Consider the following 13422-nt stretch of genomic DNA (forward strand, 5'->3'; position numbering starts at 1 on the left):
AAATGGACACGAAGATCTGATAACACTACTTTTAGCGCACGGTGCACTTTTGAACATCCCATCCTGGACGCACAATTCATTTTTATCTCCTGTCTTGCGGTTTTTCCAGACCAGCCCCCGAAGGGATGTCATTGACGAGTCGATGAGTGGCACACCACTCGTTCGGGCTTCGTGCCATGGTCACGACCAGATTATCCAAATGTTGATTACTGCGGGCGCAAGTCCAGACGAGAGTGACCGTGAAGGTCGAACGGGTCTGTCATGGGCTGCCTCAAGCGGCCATGAATCCACAGCGAGGCTTTTGCTTGAAACCGGATCCAATCCTAACGGAGTTGATTGTAACGGACGGACTGCGTTGTCATGGGCCGCCGGACATGGCCAAGTCCATATTATCCGTGTATTAATACGGGCCCGCTCGTCGTTGCAGTTGGCAGACACTCAAGGCCGAACAGCAGCACTGTGGGCCGCTGCGAATGGCCAAAAAGGCGTCTTGCAGCTCTTGTCGGACAATGGCGCTGGTTTCACATCTCGAGACAACAAGGGTATGACGTCATTGCTTCTAGCCTCGGTCAACGGACATCGAGCCACCATCCAGTGGCTGCTCTCTGTCCAAGGCCTCTCGTTGGAAGACAGAGACAACAACGGCCGAACGGCGCTCTCATGGGCCGTGAGCAACGGTTCGCAACCCATGGTCGAGTTTCTCCTATCGAAGGGTATCTCATTCAACACAAAGGACAACCAAGGACTGACGATACTTTCCTGGGCGGCCCGAGACGGCCGTCATGAAATGATAAAACTGCTTTTCGAGAAAGGGGGCGAGCGACTTCTTCATGAACGGGATATTCTGAAACAAACAGCGCTACACTGGGCTGCTAAGAACGGACACGCCTATGCCCTAGGACTCTTGATATCGAGGGACCGATTTGGCCTCCTTCAGTCGCAAGATATCAGCGGCAAGACTGCTCTGTCGTGGACGTGTAAAAACGGCCACAGGGCCGCAGCCGAAGTCATCCTTGCCAGCGGTCCAACTGCCCTCGAACGAAGAGATAATTCAAGTCGAACACCACTCATGCTAGCAGTTCACTACCACCATGATGACCTTGCCCTGCTGATGTTAGAGCACGGCGCTGCCGTCGACGCCCGAGACAGCTATGGAAACACACCTCTCAAAGAGGCCGTTGATTATGGATCCATCACAACGGTCGAGTTATTATTAACCCATGGTGCTGACCCGAACGTGAAGTTAGATCGCGGTCGAACACCGTTGATGATGGCTGTGAAGAAATCCTCTCATTCTCTGACCCGCATACTTTTGCGATACGGAGCAAAGGTGAATACGAAAAACAGCAAAGGCCAGTCGGCTCTTTTCGTTGCGGTCCAAGAGAACAGCGAGGACATAGTGGAAATGTTGCTTGAACACGGAGCTGCACTTCATGTGCGGGACACTCAAGGTGCCACGCCGATTTCTCTGGCTAAAGAGCTTGGGGAGAGAGGAGTCAGAGTTCAAAAGCTACTCATGTCGTCTGAAACTGACGATTCTCAATCGTCTGCTGAGTATAACATCATGATGGGCATATGAGAGACGGTGCAATGACCACAAAAATAATTTCTTTCCTCTTTTTTGCTTACGAAGAATAATGTTGGACTTGCTTTCACAGTTGGCTAGACATCCTGGTCAAGTAATCTCCCCTTTCTGGAAACACAAAGACTCATGCATAATTTAAATATTTGGTGCCAAAATATAAAACCACTCTCAGGCATGCGTGAATCATGAAGAATTCGTCATCTTCTCTTCCTATTTTTGACTCCTAATTTCTGACAGTTTTCACTTAACCTAATCTGAACTGCGCGCTTTGCTCGGTCTTTCAATCTCACAGCAGTCACTCTAATCAAGACTTCTTCGACCTCGGCAGTCCCATCCACAGAATCAAAATCCCCACCGACACCGCAAAGATAAACGGCAATAGAGACTTCACCTCTGACCCCTGCGCAATGCCACCCGCCACGAAGGGCAGCACCGCGGCACCGGCACCTCCAAACGCAGCAACGAATCCTATACATGTCACATGCATATGCTTTGGTAGTAGTTTTGTCATAACGACCACGACAGCTGGAAACAAGGGACCTAGAAAGAAGCCCTCGATGGAGACAGCTACGGCGGATGCGTAGAAATTGGGCACCAGCCAAAGAACTAACGAGAAGGCGATAGAGCAAGCGATGTAGATCTACTTAAATTAGCACCTCTCACACCACAGATGCCACCAAGGCAACCAAAAGAACTAGAAGGGCGCCAAACATACCGGAGTAGCCACTCTCTCCCCAATCCTCGCAGTAACAAACCCCAACAACATCCTCCCACACGTAATACCCAACCAAAAGCCCGTGGCCGTCATGCCGCTCGGAAAAGCACCTGCATTTCGCACATCTCTCATGAGGGTGACGATCCACCCACCAATCGAGACCTCGACGCCCACGTAGAGAAGGAGCAGGAAAGAACAGATCCATGATACCCGAGCAGCCGGGCGCTTGAACAACGCGTCTTTCAGGCCTGCGCCGGTTGCGTCGTCCGCTCCGGCATGGGCCTTCCTGAATGCTGCGCCCGTGAACTGCCAGAAGAAAACGGGACAGGCGATTCCTTCTATGACGGAGATTCCAATCTGTGTCATGTTAGCACTTATGGTTGGTCATCGGAATAAGAAGGAGGGAATACCATAAAAAAGTAAAAGTAATACCACGGCGCATCTGCCTTGGTGATCATATTCGTCGCGATCAAGGGACTGATCACTGCCCCGAGTCCGTAGACACCGTGCAGCAGACCCAATATCTCATTTGAATTCTCCATGTTCCCGAGGTATGTATTCCAGGCTGCCTCTGCCAGTCCGTTCGCAACTCCTGCGAAAATATACGCAACCACAAGGACAGGGTACGGCGGATGGACGCAGCTGAGGATATACGCGACGAGTCGGAACGGCGGAGCGATGAGCGAGATACCGCGTTGTCCTACCGTTTCGTGAAGCTTGTTATTGACGAGGGCGGCGATAACGTAGCCCACTAGGGGGGAGAGGAAAACACAAGAGACAACCATATAGCTGATGTTGTAGTATTCTTCGAGCTGTTGCTGTTAGATCGCGTTCGGCTTGGAGAAGGGTGGATTGCTAACGTATGGAATCAGGGCCTATTTTATTAGCTGTCTGTCTTTCCAGGACCGATTGTCAAAAGGCACTTACACCGTAAGCAGCATCGTTTGCTCCCATAACGAGAAAAGACCAGAACGTGGTCCCGACGCGGAAAATGTTTGATCGCGGGTGGTTCCATTTCTGCGATGCAGCTGTAGGGTCAATTCCGCATGGTGTTTCGGGAAGCCTTGTGGCTGACCCAGTGTCAGGGATGTCTTCTTGAGCTTCAATCCCCATGCTCGCAATTTGGTATGTCCTCGTCAAATGAAAGCATTTGACTAGAGGTTTCCGTGGGAGTACTAACAAATATATATCCGACCTGCCGAGGACCCATGTGCACTGGAGCTAGAATTAGCTCGTAAAAAAGATGATTACATCTCAGTCATAGGCCACAAATCTGGACGGACCCATTGCCCAGAATGAACTCCGCAGATACTCTGTGAATTGTGTATCCAGCGATATTCCGCGCGAGTGATGCCACAATGGATGAGAGTGGAGAATCCAATCAGACCCACGAATTGCTTTAACCGGTTATTTAGCCAGCACGCTAAGCCTTAATAACAAATACACTAAACCCCATCAGGCCCGATAAGCAGCCGCGCTGGAACATCCGCATCTCCAGCTTCCCTTCGCGATCCTCCGCCACTCACCAGCAATCATCCCCCGAAAAGTTCTCCCCGCCATGCCGCCACTGCCACGTTTACATTCCGAGTCTTCGGGGCTCCAGCACCGCTCCAAAACAGGCTGCGGCTCATGCCGCCGACGAAAGAAGAAATGCGACGAAACCCACCCCGTGTGCAATGGCTGCCAGCGCAATAATCTCGCCTGCACATGGCCGGGAGGGTCCCCTAGCGACAAAGGCACGGCCCCTCAGACTCGACGGCCCAGACGTCGTCAGAACCTAGCAGACGGGGGATGTCGTCTGCCGCCCGAGTTGGCAGGCATGGTGACTGTGTTCGCAACGCCAAGTGACGATCTCGTGCGCCGCCTGTTGACTCATTTCTCGCATTTCGGACCAACCTGGCTGACGAGTCGCATTGGAACGGGGCGCACGCGGATCCTGGGGCATTTGTTCCCCGAGACGATGGAGAGTCCACTGATTTTGAACTGTGTGTTGATGGTTGCGGCGGGGGACTTGGTCAAGTATGACCCGTTCGATGTGCGGGTTCAGGCGGCGGCGGTGGAGTTTTATGGCAATGCGGTGGAGGGGCTAAGAGACGCCGTTGGAATGCAGGGACCTACGGGTGATGTCTCAGGTGGGTTGTCCCTCGCGTTGTTTGCTGTACCCAGGGGTCTATACGGGATAGGCACGTGCTGACCGTAACCCTGACTCCAGATCACAATTTGTTAGCCGTCTTGCTCTTCTGTTTACACGAGGTATACAGCCATCCTTTTGAATAGCACAACAGTAGGTTAACCTAAACAGACTCAAAACTACACCTCCCAAGAGCGCCTCATCCCACACCTCAACGCCGCCGCCACGCTAATCACCCAGCGTCTACACACGGTCCCTGGAAACTCAGAACTGCGCAAGTTCCTCCTCGAAATGTTCTGCTATCTCTTCTCTCTCACCTCATTTTCCCACTCCTCCCTCCTCTCCCTACACCAAGGGAGCCAGATCTTCGACACCCCAGGCCTAATGGAATACCTGCAAGGGGGCGCCATCCTCGGGACATCCCAAAAGGCCTTATTCGTTGTCTATCGGGTCTCCAAACTCCTCTCTCAACTCTCCTCCACCACTCCGAATAGCCAAAATACAGACGGAGATCTCGACCCCAAAACCCGCTCCAAACTCCTCGCCACCGAAACCCAACTCCAAACAACCCAGCCCCCATTCTCACCCACCCCCGACATGAATACCGAAACCCTCAGCGACGGCATCACATTCGAATTCTACCGCCTCGCATGTCTCATCTACCTCCGGTACACCGTCGCCCCATCCACCCCCATAAAGCACCCGTATATCCAATCTCTCGTCACACAATTCATCACCTACCTGTCTTATCTCCCGGAATCCCCCTCGGATGGATTCATCTGCTGGCCGGTGGTGATTGTGGGACTTTGCGCGGTGCAGAAGGAGCATCGGGGTGCTATTGCGACGAAGTTGAAGAAGACGCATGAGCGGTGGCGCAGCGATATCTTTACGAAGAGTTTGGGGTTTTTAAGGGCGTGGTGGAGGGGGAGGGAGGGTGATGGATCTGGTTCTGAATATGGACGGGAAGGACAGAGCCTACGGTTGGGGATAAGGGGGGTTGAGTTTCCGGTTCTTTTGCTTTGATTGCTAGTTAGGTGGAACCATAAGGATGGGAGGGGAGGCTTTGGAAAGCAATTTGTCTGATTCATATTCAGTGAATAGTTGAAGAGATGAGATGCACATAAGAATAAATAACATAATAATTGCAATATAATATCAAATCCGCTAGTCATAAATATTTAGTTCGCGAGTCTGGTTCTCGACAGTCTGATATAGTATAAAGAAGTAGAATCAAGAATAAGCCATAACATCCATGCTAATGCCGAACAGGACAAATGAAAGACAAAGGAAAGGCTTTGAAAAGAGTGAGAGTGGAGTATTCGATCAACGAACATCCAGATCAGAAGAACGTTAAAAAACCACAAGTTAAACAATCTGAGAACAAAATCCGGAATGCAAAGCCATCAGTCAAAAACCAAAACCATATACAAAGGAAATTGTCAAAGAGTGACTTGGGTGAGACATCAGTCCAACATAAAAAATAGCAAACATAAGAAAGAATCACACATCCACAACGCCATCATCAGTCATGAATCACAAAGCACAAACACAAACACAAGTTCGCGAGAAGTGAGCTAGTTAGTATACACCCTAGACAGGGAACCTGACACCACCTCTCTCGGTAGATCTCGGCTGCGAGAGGATACGCGGCAAGGTCCTAGCCTTCGGATCCTGGTTGAACCGCAAGCGGTCTCTCTTCAGATTAAACAGCCTGATCATGCAGCTCATGGCCTGTTCATCCGTCAAGACCAACTTGACATCGGTCGGAGCAGTGCCGCTCTTCTCATTGTTGTTGTTCTCGAGCGGCACATCCTTGATACACGCGGAGACCATCCAGCGCACCAAGACATCCATGTCCCGCTCATTGCTCCAGCACGGGAACATAGACAGGATCTGGACAGCGCGGGTAAACTCGCGATGGGTTGGATCCTTCGGATCGATCAAGAAGGTCCTCGGGCCTCGCACACCCTGCTCATCGAGCTTTCTGTCCAGGAGACGAAGACACTCGCGAGGCGTGGGGTTCCGGAAGACGATTTCCTCCTGGAAGAGGCTAGCCAGCCGGGGACGGTTGGCGAGGAGATGGTCCATTTCGGCGGCGGGGCCGGCCAGAATGACGACGGTTTGGCCGGCGTGTTTGGGCAGCAGGTACACGAGCTCGTCCATGGCTGCGAGCGTGGACTCGCTGTCGCCGAGGCGGTGGGCGTCTTCGATGAAGAGCACCTTGCCGCGGCTGAGGTCGAGTTGGGAGCGCGCGCGAGGCGATTGGCCGACGAAATGGACGAGGTCGCTGATGGAGCATTCGACGATGTCGCTGGTCTCGAGAACGCCCATCTTGTAGTAGAGGATGGCGAGGTGCTGGGCGACGGTGCGTTTGCCGGTTCCTATGGAGTGGTTAGTGGGTGTTCACTAGGGGACAAGGGGGAAGAGGGGAGGAGAGGAGACTTACCAGGAGCACCCTTGAAGACGAGAGCGTAGGGGATTCTCGCGCTGGGCTCGACGCCCTGGATCCACGCGGCCTTCATCTCGTTGTGATATCTCTTCAACACGGAGATGATATCGTCTGGGACGATGGAGTAGCGCAGCTCATCGCGGAACGCCAATGCGGTATGACCGCCGACCAAGTCAGGCTGGAAGTCCTCAGCCTGGAGGACACGCTCGACTGGCTCGGAGGACCTGGCGCGTCGCTCTTCAAAGTTATGATTAGCGACCGCGACGAGCCTCTCGATGGCACGCGCATTGTCAAAGTCCCGACGCATGCGCGCGTTATCGAGAATATCCATGGCCGCCTGGAAGGCCTCAGGGGTAGAGTCGATATCATTGTCCTCGACCTTGGACTGGAAGAGCTGCTCCATTTGCTCGCGGGTAAGACGGTGGAATTGCACGACTTGGCCTTCGAATTTGCCTACCGTGGATTTGCTGAGCTGCGAGAGGAGCGACTCGACGGCGGAGGTGGAACCGATGAGCACGGTGCAGACGCGAGGCGAAGTCAACTGGGTCGTCAGGGTGTCCAGCACGTCCTGAGAATAGCGAGGGGGGATAGCGACGGTGGTGCCGTCGAGGCTGTCGACTTCGATGATGAGCGTCTCGGAGGGGGAGCTGTCGAGCGCGAAGAGCGATTTGACCGGCACTGTGCTTGTCAGCTTGTGTTCATGGAAGCCAAAGGCGGAGAGAATACCTTCTCCCTCGTTCAGCAGTCCCAGATCAGCCAACACCTGCACATACAGCTTCGCGGCCGTGGACTTGCCAGTGCCCTGGGGGCCCGCGAAGACGCGATTCAACCGCACGGGGAGTCGGCGCTGGTTGCGCAGCTCCCGTGTGTAGTTTTCCTCGAGCGTGTCAAACACTTCTCGCACGGTGGCCTTGACGGCCTCTTGTCCGACGAGGCCCTGCAGTTGCTGCCAGGCGTCGCTCTGCATGCGGATATCCGCAGGACTAGGACCCAGGAGATCCTGTCGAGAGAAGAAGAAGTAGTCGACCTCGTCCATGCCGTCCGTCTGGTCGGTCAGATACTGAGCCTGACGACGGGCGACGTTGGCGACGAGATCGCGAACAGCATGGGCGTTGGTGAAGCCCTTCTTGCCGTGTCCTCGAGCCAGCCGACGAGCGGCAACCTGCATGTAGGGGCCTTCGAGACCCCCCTCGACCTGCATGCGACCCTGGTACTCCTCGGTGATACGACGGCCCAGTAGCTGCAACAGTTCGGGGCGTTCAAAATCGGAGAAGTTTAGCGTGCTGCAGGTGAGACGCTGGATGCGAGGGTGATCGCGCAGGAACGCTGCAATGTGGTCCGGATAGCCGGTGAAGACGACAACGACACGGCTGGTAGGCCGCGCCATGGCCTCGACCATGTAGGAGAGAGTCTGCTCGGCAGACGCATTGTCGGTCGAGGTATCGAGCATTTGGGGGTTGTCGACAATCATGACACCGGCGGTCTGAGCAGAGGGAGCGGCGTCGACGATCTCCTGGATGAGTTTCTGGGTTCCCTCAGGGCCCTTGGAAGCCAGTTCCAAGCCCGAGGTCTCCTTCACGGTTTCTGCATCCGCGATACCGATCGAATAGAGCATCTTGGCGTATATCCGGGCGACGATGCTCTTGCCTGGTCTCGTTAGCAACCGCCCTCAAGGGACTGCTGGGGAAGTTCATAGCCAAAGCATACCTGTACCGGGGTTACCCTGCATGGCGATATTGTACCACTCGCTGCGAGGATCGCGGCCATGTCGACGACAAATCTGCACATAACTCTGCACGCCATTCAATTGGCGCTTCACGTTGTCTAAACCGACGAGCCTCTCGATGCCGTCCGTGACATCCTTTCTGGCGGCATCGCGATTTGACCGCTCACGCTCAGTCGAACGTCTCTGTAACGTCGAGCTGAGCCCCATTTTAGGGACTGCCTGGGCTGCAGGCGTCGGAGTCTGAGTCTGAGTCTGAGTCTGCGTCTGCGTCGACGCCGAGGCGGTCGAATCCGGTTGCGACCGTCGAGACGACCAGATACTGGGAAAGAAGAATGGGAAGCGGGATTGTCTGGCGATGGAGCAATCCATGCTCTGACAGCGGCGACAAGGACAAAATTGCGCAAGGAAATCAAGGAGAACAGAGAGCATAAGGGAGACGGTGAAGTGGCGGGCTGTTCTTGTCTTTCTTTCTCCGAAGGCGGGGGAAGAAAGAGAACAACAGAGAGTCAAGAGCTTTGAGCTTTCAGGTGGATGTTAATGTACGTCCAAGTAAGGGAGAATAATAGATAGGAGAATTTCTATCCTCTCCCAAGTCGAGTTCCGACCATCCATTATTTATCGACGCGTATTCCATCCAGCTGGCAATGACGGACCAAACCACCGATTGAGCCACGGCACTGAGAAGGCCGGCAACAGCATCGTTTCCTCGTGAGGCACGAAATGGGCGACCATCATCAGAGGGGGGAATTTCGCCGGATTGGATTAGGGTAGGCCTATGACGAGGCGACAGGTAGGCGTGATGCTATTTCACCGCTACTTGTGGGCCGCCATATCCGCCTAACCAAGCCGGCTCGCACCGTTGGTGACTAGTGAATTAGGTCGAGGAGCGTAGACCATGATTCGATCATGATCCAGAAATTCACATGATTTTACTTGCCTGATCTGGGCAGCTAGTGAGGCCTCGAGTCTGAAACGCTGCCACGATGGACAGGGCCCCGATGAAACGGGTCTGTGCCAGTCGTTTCAGATCAGGGCAGAGCCGGACCGAGCAGGCTGCTCTGCCAGGGACTCCAGCAGCGTGGATCTATTTTTACCCAGCGCATTAGGCGAAGAGTTAGTCAGGCACGGATGTGCTGTTGTTCATTGTGTGGTTGGGCATGGCTGCCCTATCATCGGCTGCAATGTGTTCTGGTGTCATCCCCGGATTCCATTGGACATGACAGCCAGGGCGTCTGGTGGCCCTGATTATTAACCCCCTGAATGTCATTAATGCCATTAATGAGGCATTAACTAGCTACTAGTTATGATTAGGTTGCACTGGCGCTGCACAATGCATTGTTCGGAAGACGATGACCTCACTCTTCCTCTAAACAGTCGGTGATCAGTCATCGCCTCGCTAGAATCAGTCTCGCCTCGTCGCTTTCCTCGGATCTGCTATTTTCCTATTCCCAGGTAAAAGCAGGCCGATGCCCACTTCTCACCGCAATATGAGTCACAATCTGTTAGCATCACCAGAGAGCGACCAGCCCCTCCTGCCAGCCAAGACGCCCCGGGACTCCTATCCACTTGAGGGAATTCACAGCTTCTGCTGCCTGTCGCTCTCTCTAAATCCGAACAAAAACCCCGCAATCTTCCTCACCTGAATTTCCTCCGACCCCTCCGTAATGCGATACCGTCTGAAATGGCGATAAATGTGTTCGAATGGGTAATGGCGCGAGTAGCCATCTCCCCCGTGGATCTGCCCGCGTTAGCACCGCCTCTCGCCAGCTGCCCCAATGAACAGAGTGAGAAAGACCGGAAAATACCTGAATCGCCCGATCCGCCGCCTGGCAAACCAATCTATTAGCCCAAAAATTACACATCGCGACCTGATGGCTCAGCTGCCTCTCGATCTCCACCCAGGGCCTCTTCCCCTCTCTCTCCGCCTCCCCTGCGACCCGATCCATATCCACTCCCGTCTTGAGAATCAGCAGCCTGAGCATCTCAACCTGCGTCGCCAACTCCACGACCGGGAACTGAATCGCCTGATTTTCCGAGAGACTCTTTCCGCCCCAGATCCGCCTGCTTTTCGCTCGCTCGACGCTGCGATCAAGACAGAACCTGGCCGCACCACACGAGCTAGCCGCCTGTCGCAGTCTATTCTCATGCACGAACGTCTGCGCGATCGCCAGCCCCTCATCCACAGCTCCCAGCACAGCCTCTTCTGCCACGAAAGCCCCATCCAGAACGACCGTCGCATGATCGGTCGGCATATTCATCGTCCACTCGTAACTCACGACCCTCACGCCCTGCGTCTCCCTCGGGACCAAGAACGCCGTGATGCCGCGACCAGAGCCCTCTTTCCCCGAGGTGCGCGCGAAAATAATGAAATGCGTACAAGCATGCGCACCTGTCTGCCACTTCTTCGATCCCGAGATCTCAAACCCGCCCGGGACGCGTCGTGCGACCGTTTCCATGAATGTCGCGTCGCTTCCATGGCCAGGCTCGGTCAGTCCAAAGGTCGCTCGGAACTTTCCTTCCAGACGCAGCGGGATCAGGCGTCGCTGTTCCTCCGATCCGAAATGGTGGATCATCAGGATGTCCGGAAAGTTGCCCACCACGCTGTGTTCGTTCTGTAGGTCGTTTGCTAGTCCCAGTCCGCCGCCGTAGGTCGGGTGAGATGCAAGATAGTAGCGGATGGCTGCCATGCAGAGATTAGTTTGGGGATGGGACTGGCCGCCGTAGATGCTCGGCAGGGCGAAACGATAGAAGCCTGCTTTGTCTGCGAGGGTGCGGGCTTTCGCTGAGAGGAATTAGACACTTGACCTGACGCGACCGATTCGAGAGGATACATACTCAAAAGGTCCTCCCACTCCGGCTTCGGAAGCCCGCCATTTCCCCAGTCCGTCCGCGCGAATTCACGACGATGGTCAAAGAAGCGATCGTTGTCATCTGCATGCTGAAGAGGCAGGATCTCCGCATTGATGAACGAGTCTAAGGACTCGAGAAACCGGGTGACATCTGGTGGCAGGTCGAAGTTCATCGTGGGTCTGCTGTCCTCGATCACAGGTCTTGTGGGGAAGGATGCATTGCGACAGTCGTCGTTTCATGTTGTCGTGATATGCTCCCCCTTGCTCCGTATAGCTTCCCCGCATTTCGGCTTCGGATCTCGGCTGCGTCGATCACGTCTTTATCCGGCGCGGCAGGTAGGCCGACGACTTGGTGTGTATGATGCGGGATGGAGTTTGGTATACTCGTAAGGTGTTAATATGGAGTGTGGAAAGTCAATGGAGGTCCGACTTAAAATCGGGACTTGTTAATGCATGATTATTAAGGCCAAAAGTGCGATCGTGTCAGCTCTCCTTCCTAAATAGGCAATAGAGAGTATAGTCGGTCGGGTCTCGGCGGATGGATGGGATGCCATACTTCTTCATGCGTAAACTAGGAGTAGGTATCGGGGTTTATTTCAAATTTAGAAAGTTCGAGTTCCTCATGACCCCAAGAGCAATGACTGAGTGCAGCGAATTTTGCGAAATATTTCTCGCTTGATAAGCAATCCGAGTTCCAGGAGTCAACAGCAGATATATATATATCATCACATGTCACCAACACTTGTTCAGTGCTCTTTACCTGCTTCGGTGTCCCCGAAGAAACCTTATCAATACAATGGAGAAGTTGGCCCTCAAGCCTAGGAAAACCTTTTAAACACAATAAGGAAATTAAGGCTGAAGGTCGGATCCGCCGAGAGCCTACGTTTTTACCTTTCTTCATCCTACTTGGCCCGGATGAAAGTGTCCTTTGACTCTTGACGCCGATTTGTTAACAAGAATTTGTGATCCAGCCTAGGCCAATCTATTGGCATGCTTTACTACAGGGGTGTTGAATGATGGAAAGATTTAAATTGTTTTGCTCCTCCCTCATCCCCCGCACACTTTAACATAAAGTTCACGATCTAAGAGAAAACGGCTCATAACAACATTGCTCGCCCCTCTTTACCAAGTCACCGCAATGCATCTCCACCTCCTACTCATCGCTGCTCTCTGGATAATTCTCTTTGGCTCAAGTGGAAATACCAACACCTCAAATATGCAAACCACCGGACCTATTTACTGGTCAATACATCGCAGGTATTGATCCCATTCACGATGGTATTTGAACCCTTTCCCATGTCAATGTCCTCGCACCATGAATACTGACTAGACTCTGACCAGAGCCGAGCATAGGGGAGAAGCATGGTGTGCTCATTTGATCATCGGCGGCCTGGTGTTCCGCTTGGTTGATTTGGTGATCCGAGACATCTCCCTGTGACAATATTCTGTTGCGATATTTCATTCTTCTACGATCTAGCCCTCTCGGCTCTCGCGCTTATTCTGTGTTCCCGTCTTTTCCACCATGCGCAAGGCTACTTTCCAATTCGATTTGGCCCTGAACCCCTACATTGTCTTTAATGACGGGTCTCTGCGGAAATCTGTCGGGCATGCTCGGCATTTGGTACTTCCGCCTTTCAAATGGTCTACCGTCAATATTATCTCTCGCAATGCAACATCGTAGCCATCACCTGTCATTTCAAGAATTAACTTCTAGGTCAAAGTGGCCAGACAATCAGGTGTGGTGGAGCGTGCCTCCGCCTCGTGATGTCAGTGGCCAGGAAAGACACGCCGATGGGATATAAAACCTTGAATGACCCCGGAGAACGTGCACACTCCTCCGGCGGAATGTCCTCTTCTACGCAGATATTACGTCAAGAATGGAGTATAGGTCAAAATATATAACTAGGAACTGCTGCCTGCGCAATGGTGCTCGCTACCTTTCCCTCCCCATTGACGGAAACACGCCT

The 13422-nt window shown here is 53.3% G+C and overlaps 5 protein-coding genes across 5 annotated transcripts; 2 read left to right on the forward strand and 3 right to left on the reverse strand.

The window, feature by feature from the left end:
• Nucleotides 1–1818: 1818 nt before the first annotated feature.
• P170DRAFT_487532 (MFS transporter) lies at nucleotides 1819–3422 on the reverse strand. Its single transcript, XM_024853955.1, has 5 exons — nucleotides 3228–3422; nucleotides 3161–3175; nucleotides 2711–3112; nucleotides 2301–2657; nucleotides 1819–2225 (listed from the first exon to the last, which is right to left on the reverse strand). Exons 1-5 carry the CDS (start codon nucleotides 3411–3413, stop codon nucleotides 1890–1892), a joined length of 1296 nt encoding a protein of 431 aa, XP_024706818.1. The 5' UTR covers nucleotides 3414–3422; the 3' UTR covers nucleotides 1819–1889.
• Nucleotides 3423–3829: 407 nt separating this feature from the next.
• P170DRAFT_506516 (Zn(II)2Cys6 transcription factor) lies at nucleotides 3830–5454 on the forward strand (the record flags this gene model as incomplete). Its single annotated transcript, XM_024854401.1, has 3 exons — nucleotides 3830–4432; nucleotides 4513–4553; nucleotides 4603–5454. The coding sequence occupies exons 1-3, from the start codon at nucleotides 3859–3861 to the stop codon at nucleotides 5452–5454; spliced, it is 1467 nt and encodes a 488-aa protein (XP_024706819.1). The 5' UTR covers nucleotides 3830–3858.
• A 138-nt stretch (nucleotides 5455–5592) lies between these two features.
• P170DRAFT_80549 (uncharacterized protein) lies at nucleotides 5593–5968 on the forward strand. Its single transcript, XM_024855393.1, has one exon. It carries the CDS (start codon nucleotides 5706–5708, stop codon nucleotides 5913–5915), a length of 210 nt encoding a protein of 69 aa, XP_024706820.1. The 5' UTR covers nucleotides 5593–5705; the 3' UTR covers nucleotides 5916–5968.
• GbpA lies at nucleotides 5604–9051 on the reverse strand. The gene is made up of 3 exons (XM_024845343.1): nucleotides 8588–9051; nucleotides 6878–8527; nucleotides 5604–6812 (listed from the first exon to the last, which is right to left on the reverse strand). The coding sequence occupies exons 1-3, from the start codon at nucleotides 9033–9035 to the stop codon at nucleotides 6022–6024; spliced, it is 2889 nt and encodes a 962-aa protein (XP_024706821.1). The 5' UTR covers nucleotides 9036–9051; the 3' UTR covers nucleotides 5604–6021.
• Nucleotides 9052–10118: 1067 nt separating this feature from the next.
• P170DRAFT_376043 (acyl-CoA dehydrogenase family protein) lies at nucleotides 10119–11804 on the reverse strand. The gene is made up of 3 exons (XM_024845344.1): nucleotides 11442–11804; nucleotides 10412–11388; nucleotides 10119–10344 (listed from the first exon to the last, which is right to left on the reverse strand). Exons 1-3 carry the CDS (start codon nucleotides 11626–11628, stop codon nucleotides 10183–10185), a joined length of 1326 nt encoding a protein of 441 aa, XP_024706822.1. The 5' UTR covers nucleotides 11629–11804; the 3' UTR covers nucleotides 10119–10182.
• Nucleotides 11805–13422: the final 1618 nt, after the last annotated feature.

Source organism: Aspergillus steynii (genome assembly GCF_002849105.1).
Source record: "Aspergillus steynii IBT 23096 chromosome Unknown P170scaffold_2, whole genome shotgun sequence".
NCBI classification, from domain to species: Eukaryota; Fungi; Ascomycota; class Eurotiomycetes; order Eurotiales; family Aspergillaceae; genus Aspergillus; species Aspergillus steynii.

Bases quoted from the DNA above. Each gene is read 5' to 3' on its own strand.
- P170DRAFT_487532 (XM_024853955.1), bottom strand. From the start codon at position 3,413: ATGGGGATTGAAGCTCAAGAAGACATCCCTGACACTGGGTCAGCCACA. The intron at 2,658-2,710 runs GTATTCCCTCCT...AACATGACACAG, and splicing joins ATTACTTTTACTTTTTTATG to ATTGGAATCTCCGTCATAGA. The intron at 2,226-2,300 runs GTATGTTTGGCG...TAATTTAAGTAG, and splicing joins GGGAGAGAGTGGCTACTCCG to ATCTACATCGCTTGCTCTAT.
- P170DRAFT_80549 (XM_024855393.1), top strand. From the start codon at position 5,706: ATGAAAGACAAAGGAAAGGCTTTGAAAAGAGTGAGAGTGGAGTATTCG.
- GbpA (XM_024845343.1), bottom strand. From the start codon at position 9,035: ATGCTCTCTGTTCTCCTTGATTTCCTTGCGCAATTTTGTCCTTGTCGC. The intron at 8,528-8,587 runs GTATGCTTTGGC...TAACGAGACCAG, and splicing joins GCAGGGTAACCCCGGTACAG to GCAAGAGCATCGTCGCCCGG. The intron at 6,813-6,877 runs GTAAGTCTCCTC...ACCACTCCATAG, and splicing joins CGTCTTCAAGGGTGCTCCTG to GAACCGGCAAACGCACCGTC.
- P170DRAFT_376043 (XM_024845344.1), bottom strand. From the start codon at position 11,628: ATGAACTTCGACCTGCCACCAGATGTCACCCGGTTTCTCGAGTCCTTA. The intron at 11,389-11,441 runs GTATGTATCCTC...AATTCCTCTCAG, and splicing joins GGAGTGGGAGGACCTTTTGA to CGAAAGCCCGCACCCTCGCA. The intron at 10,345-10,411 runs GTATTTTCCGGT...TAACGCGGGCAG, and splicing joins CGGCGGATCGGGCGATTCAG to ATCCACGGGGGAGATGGCTA.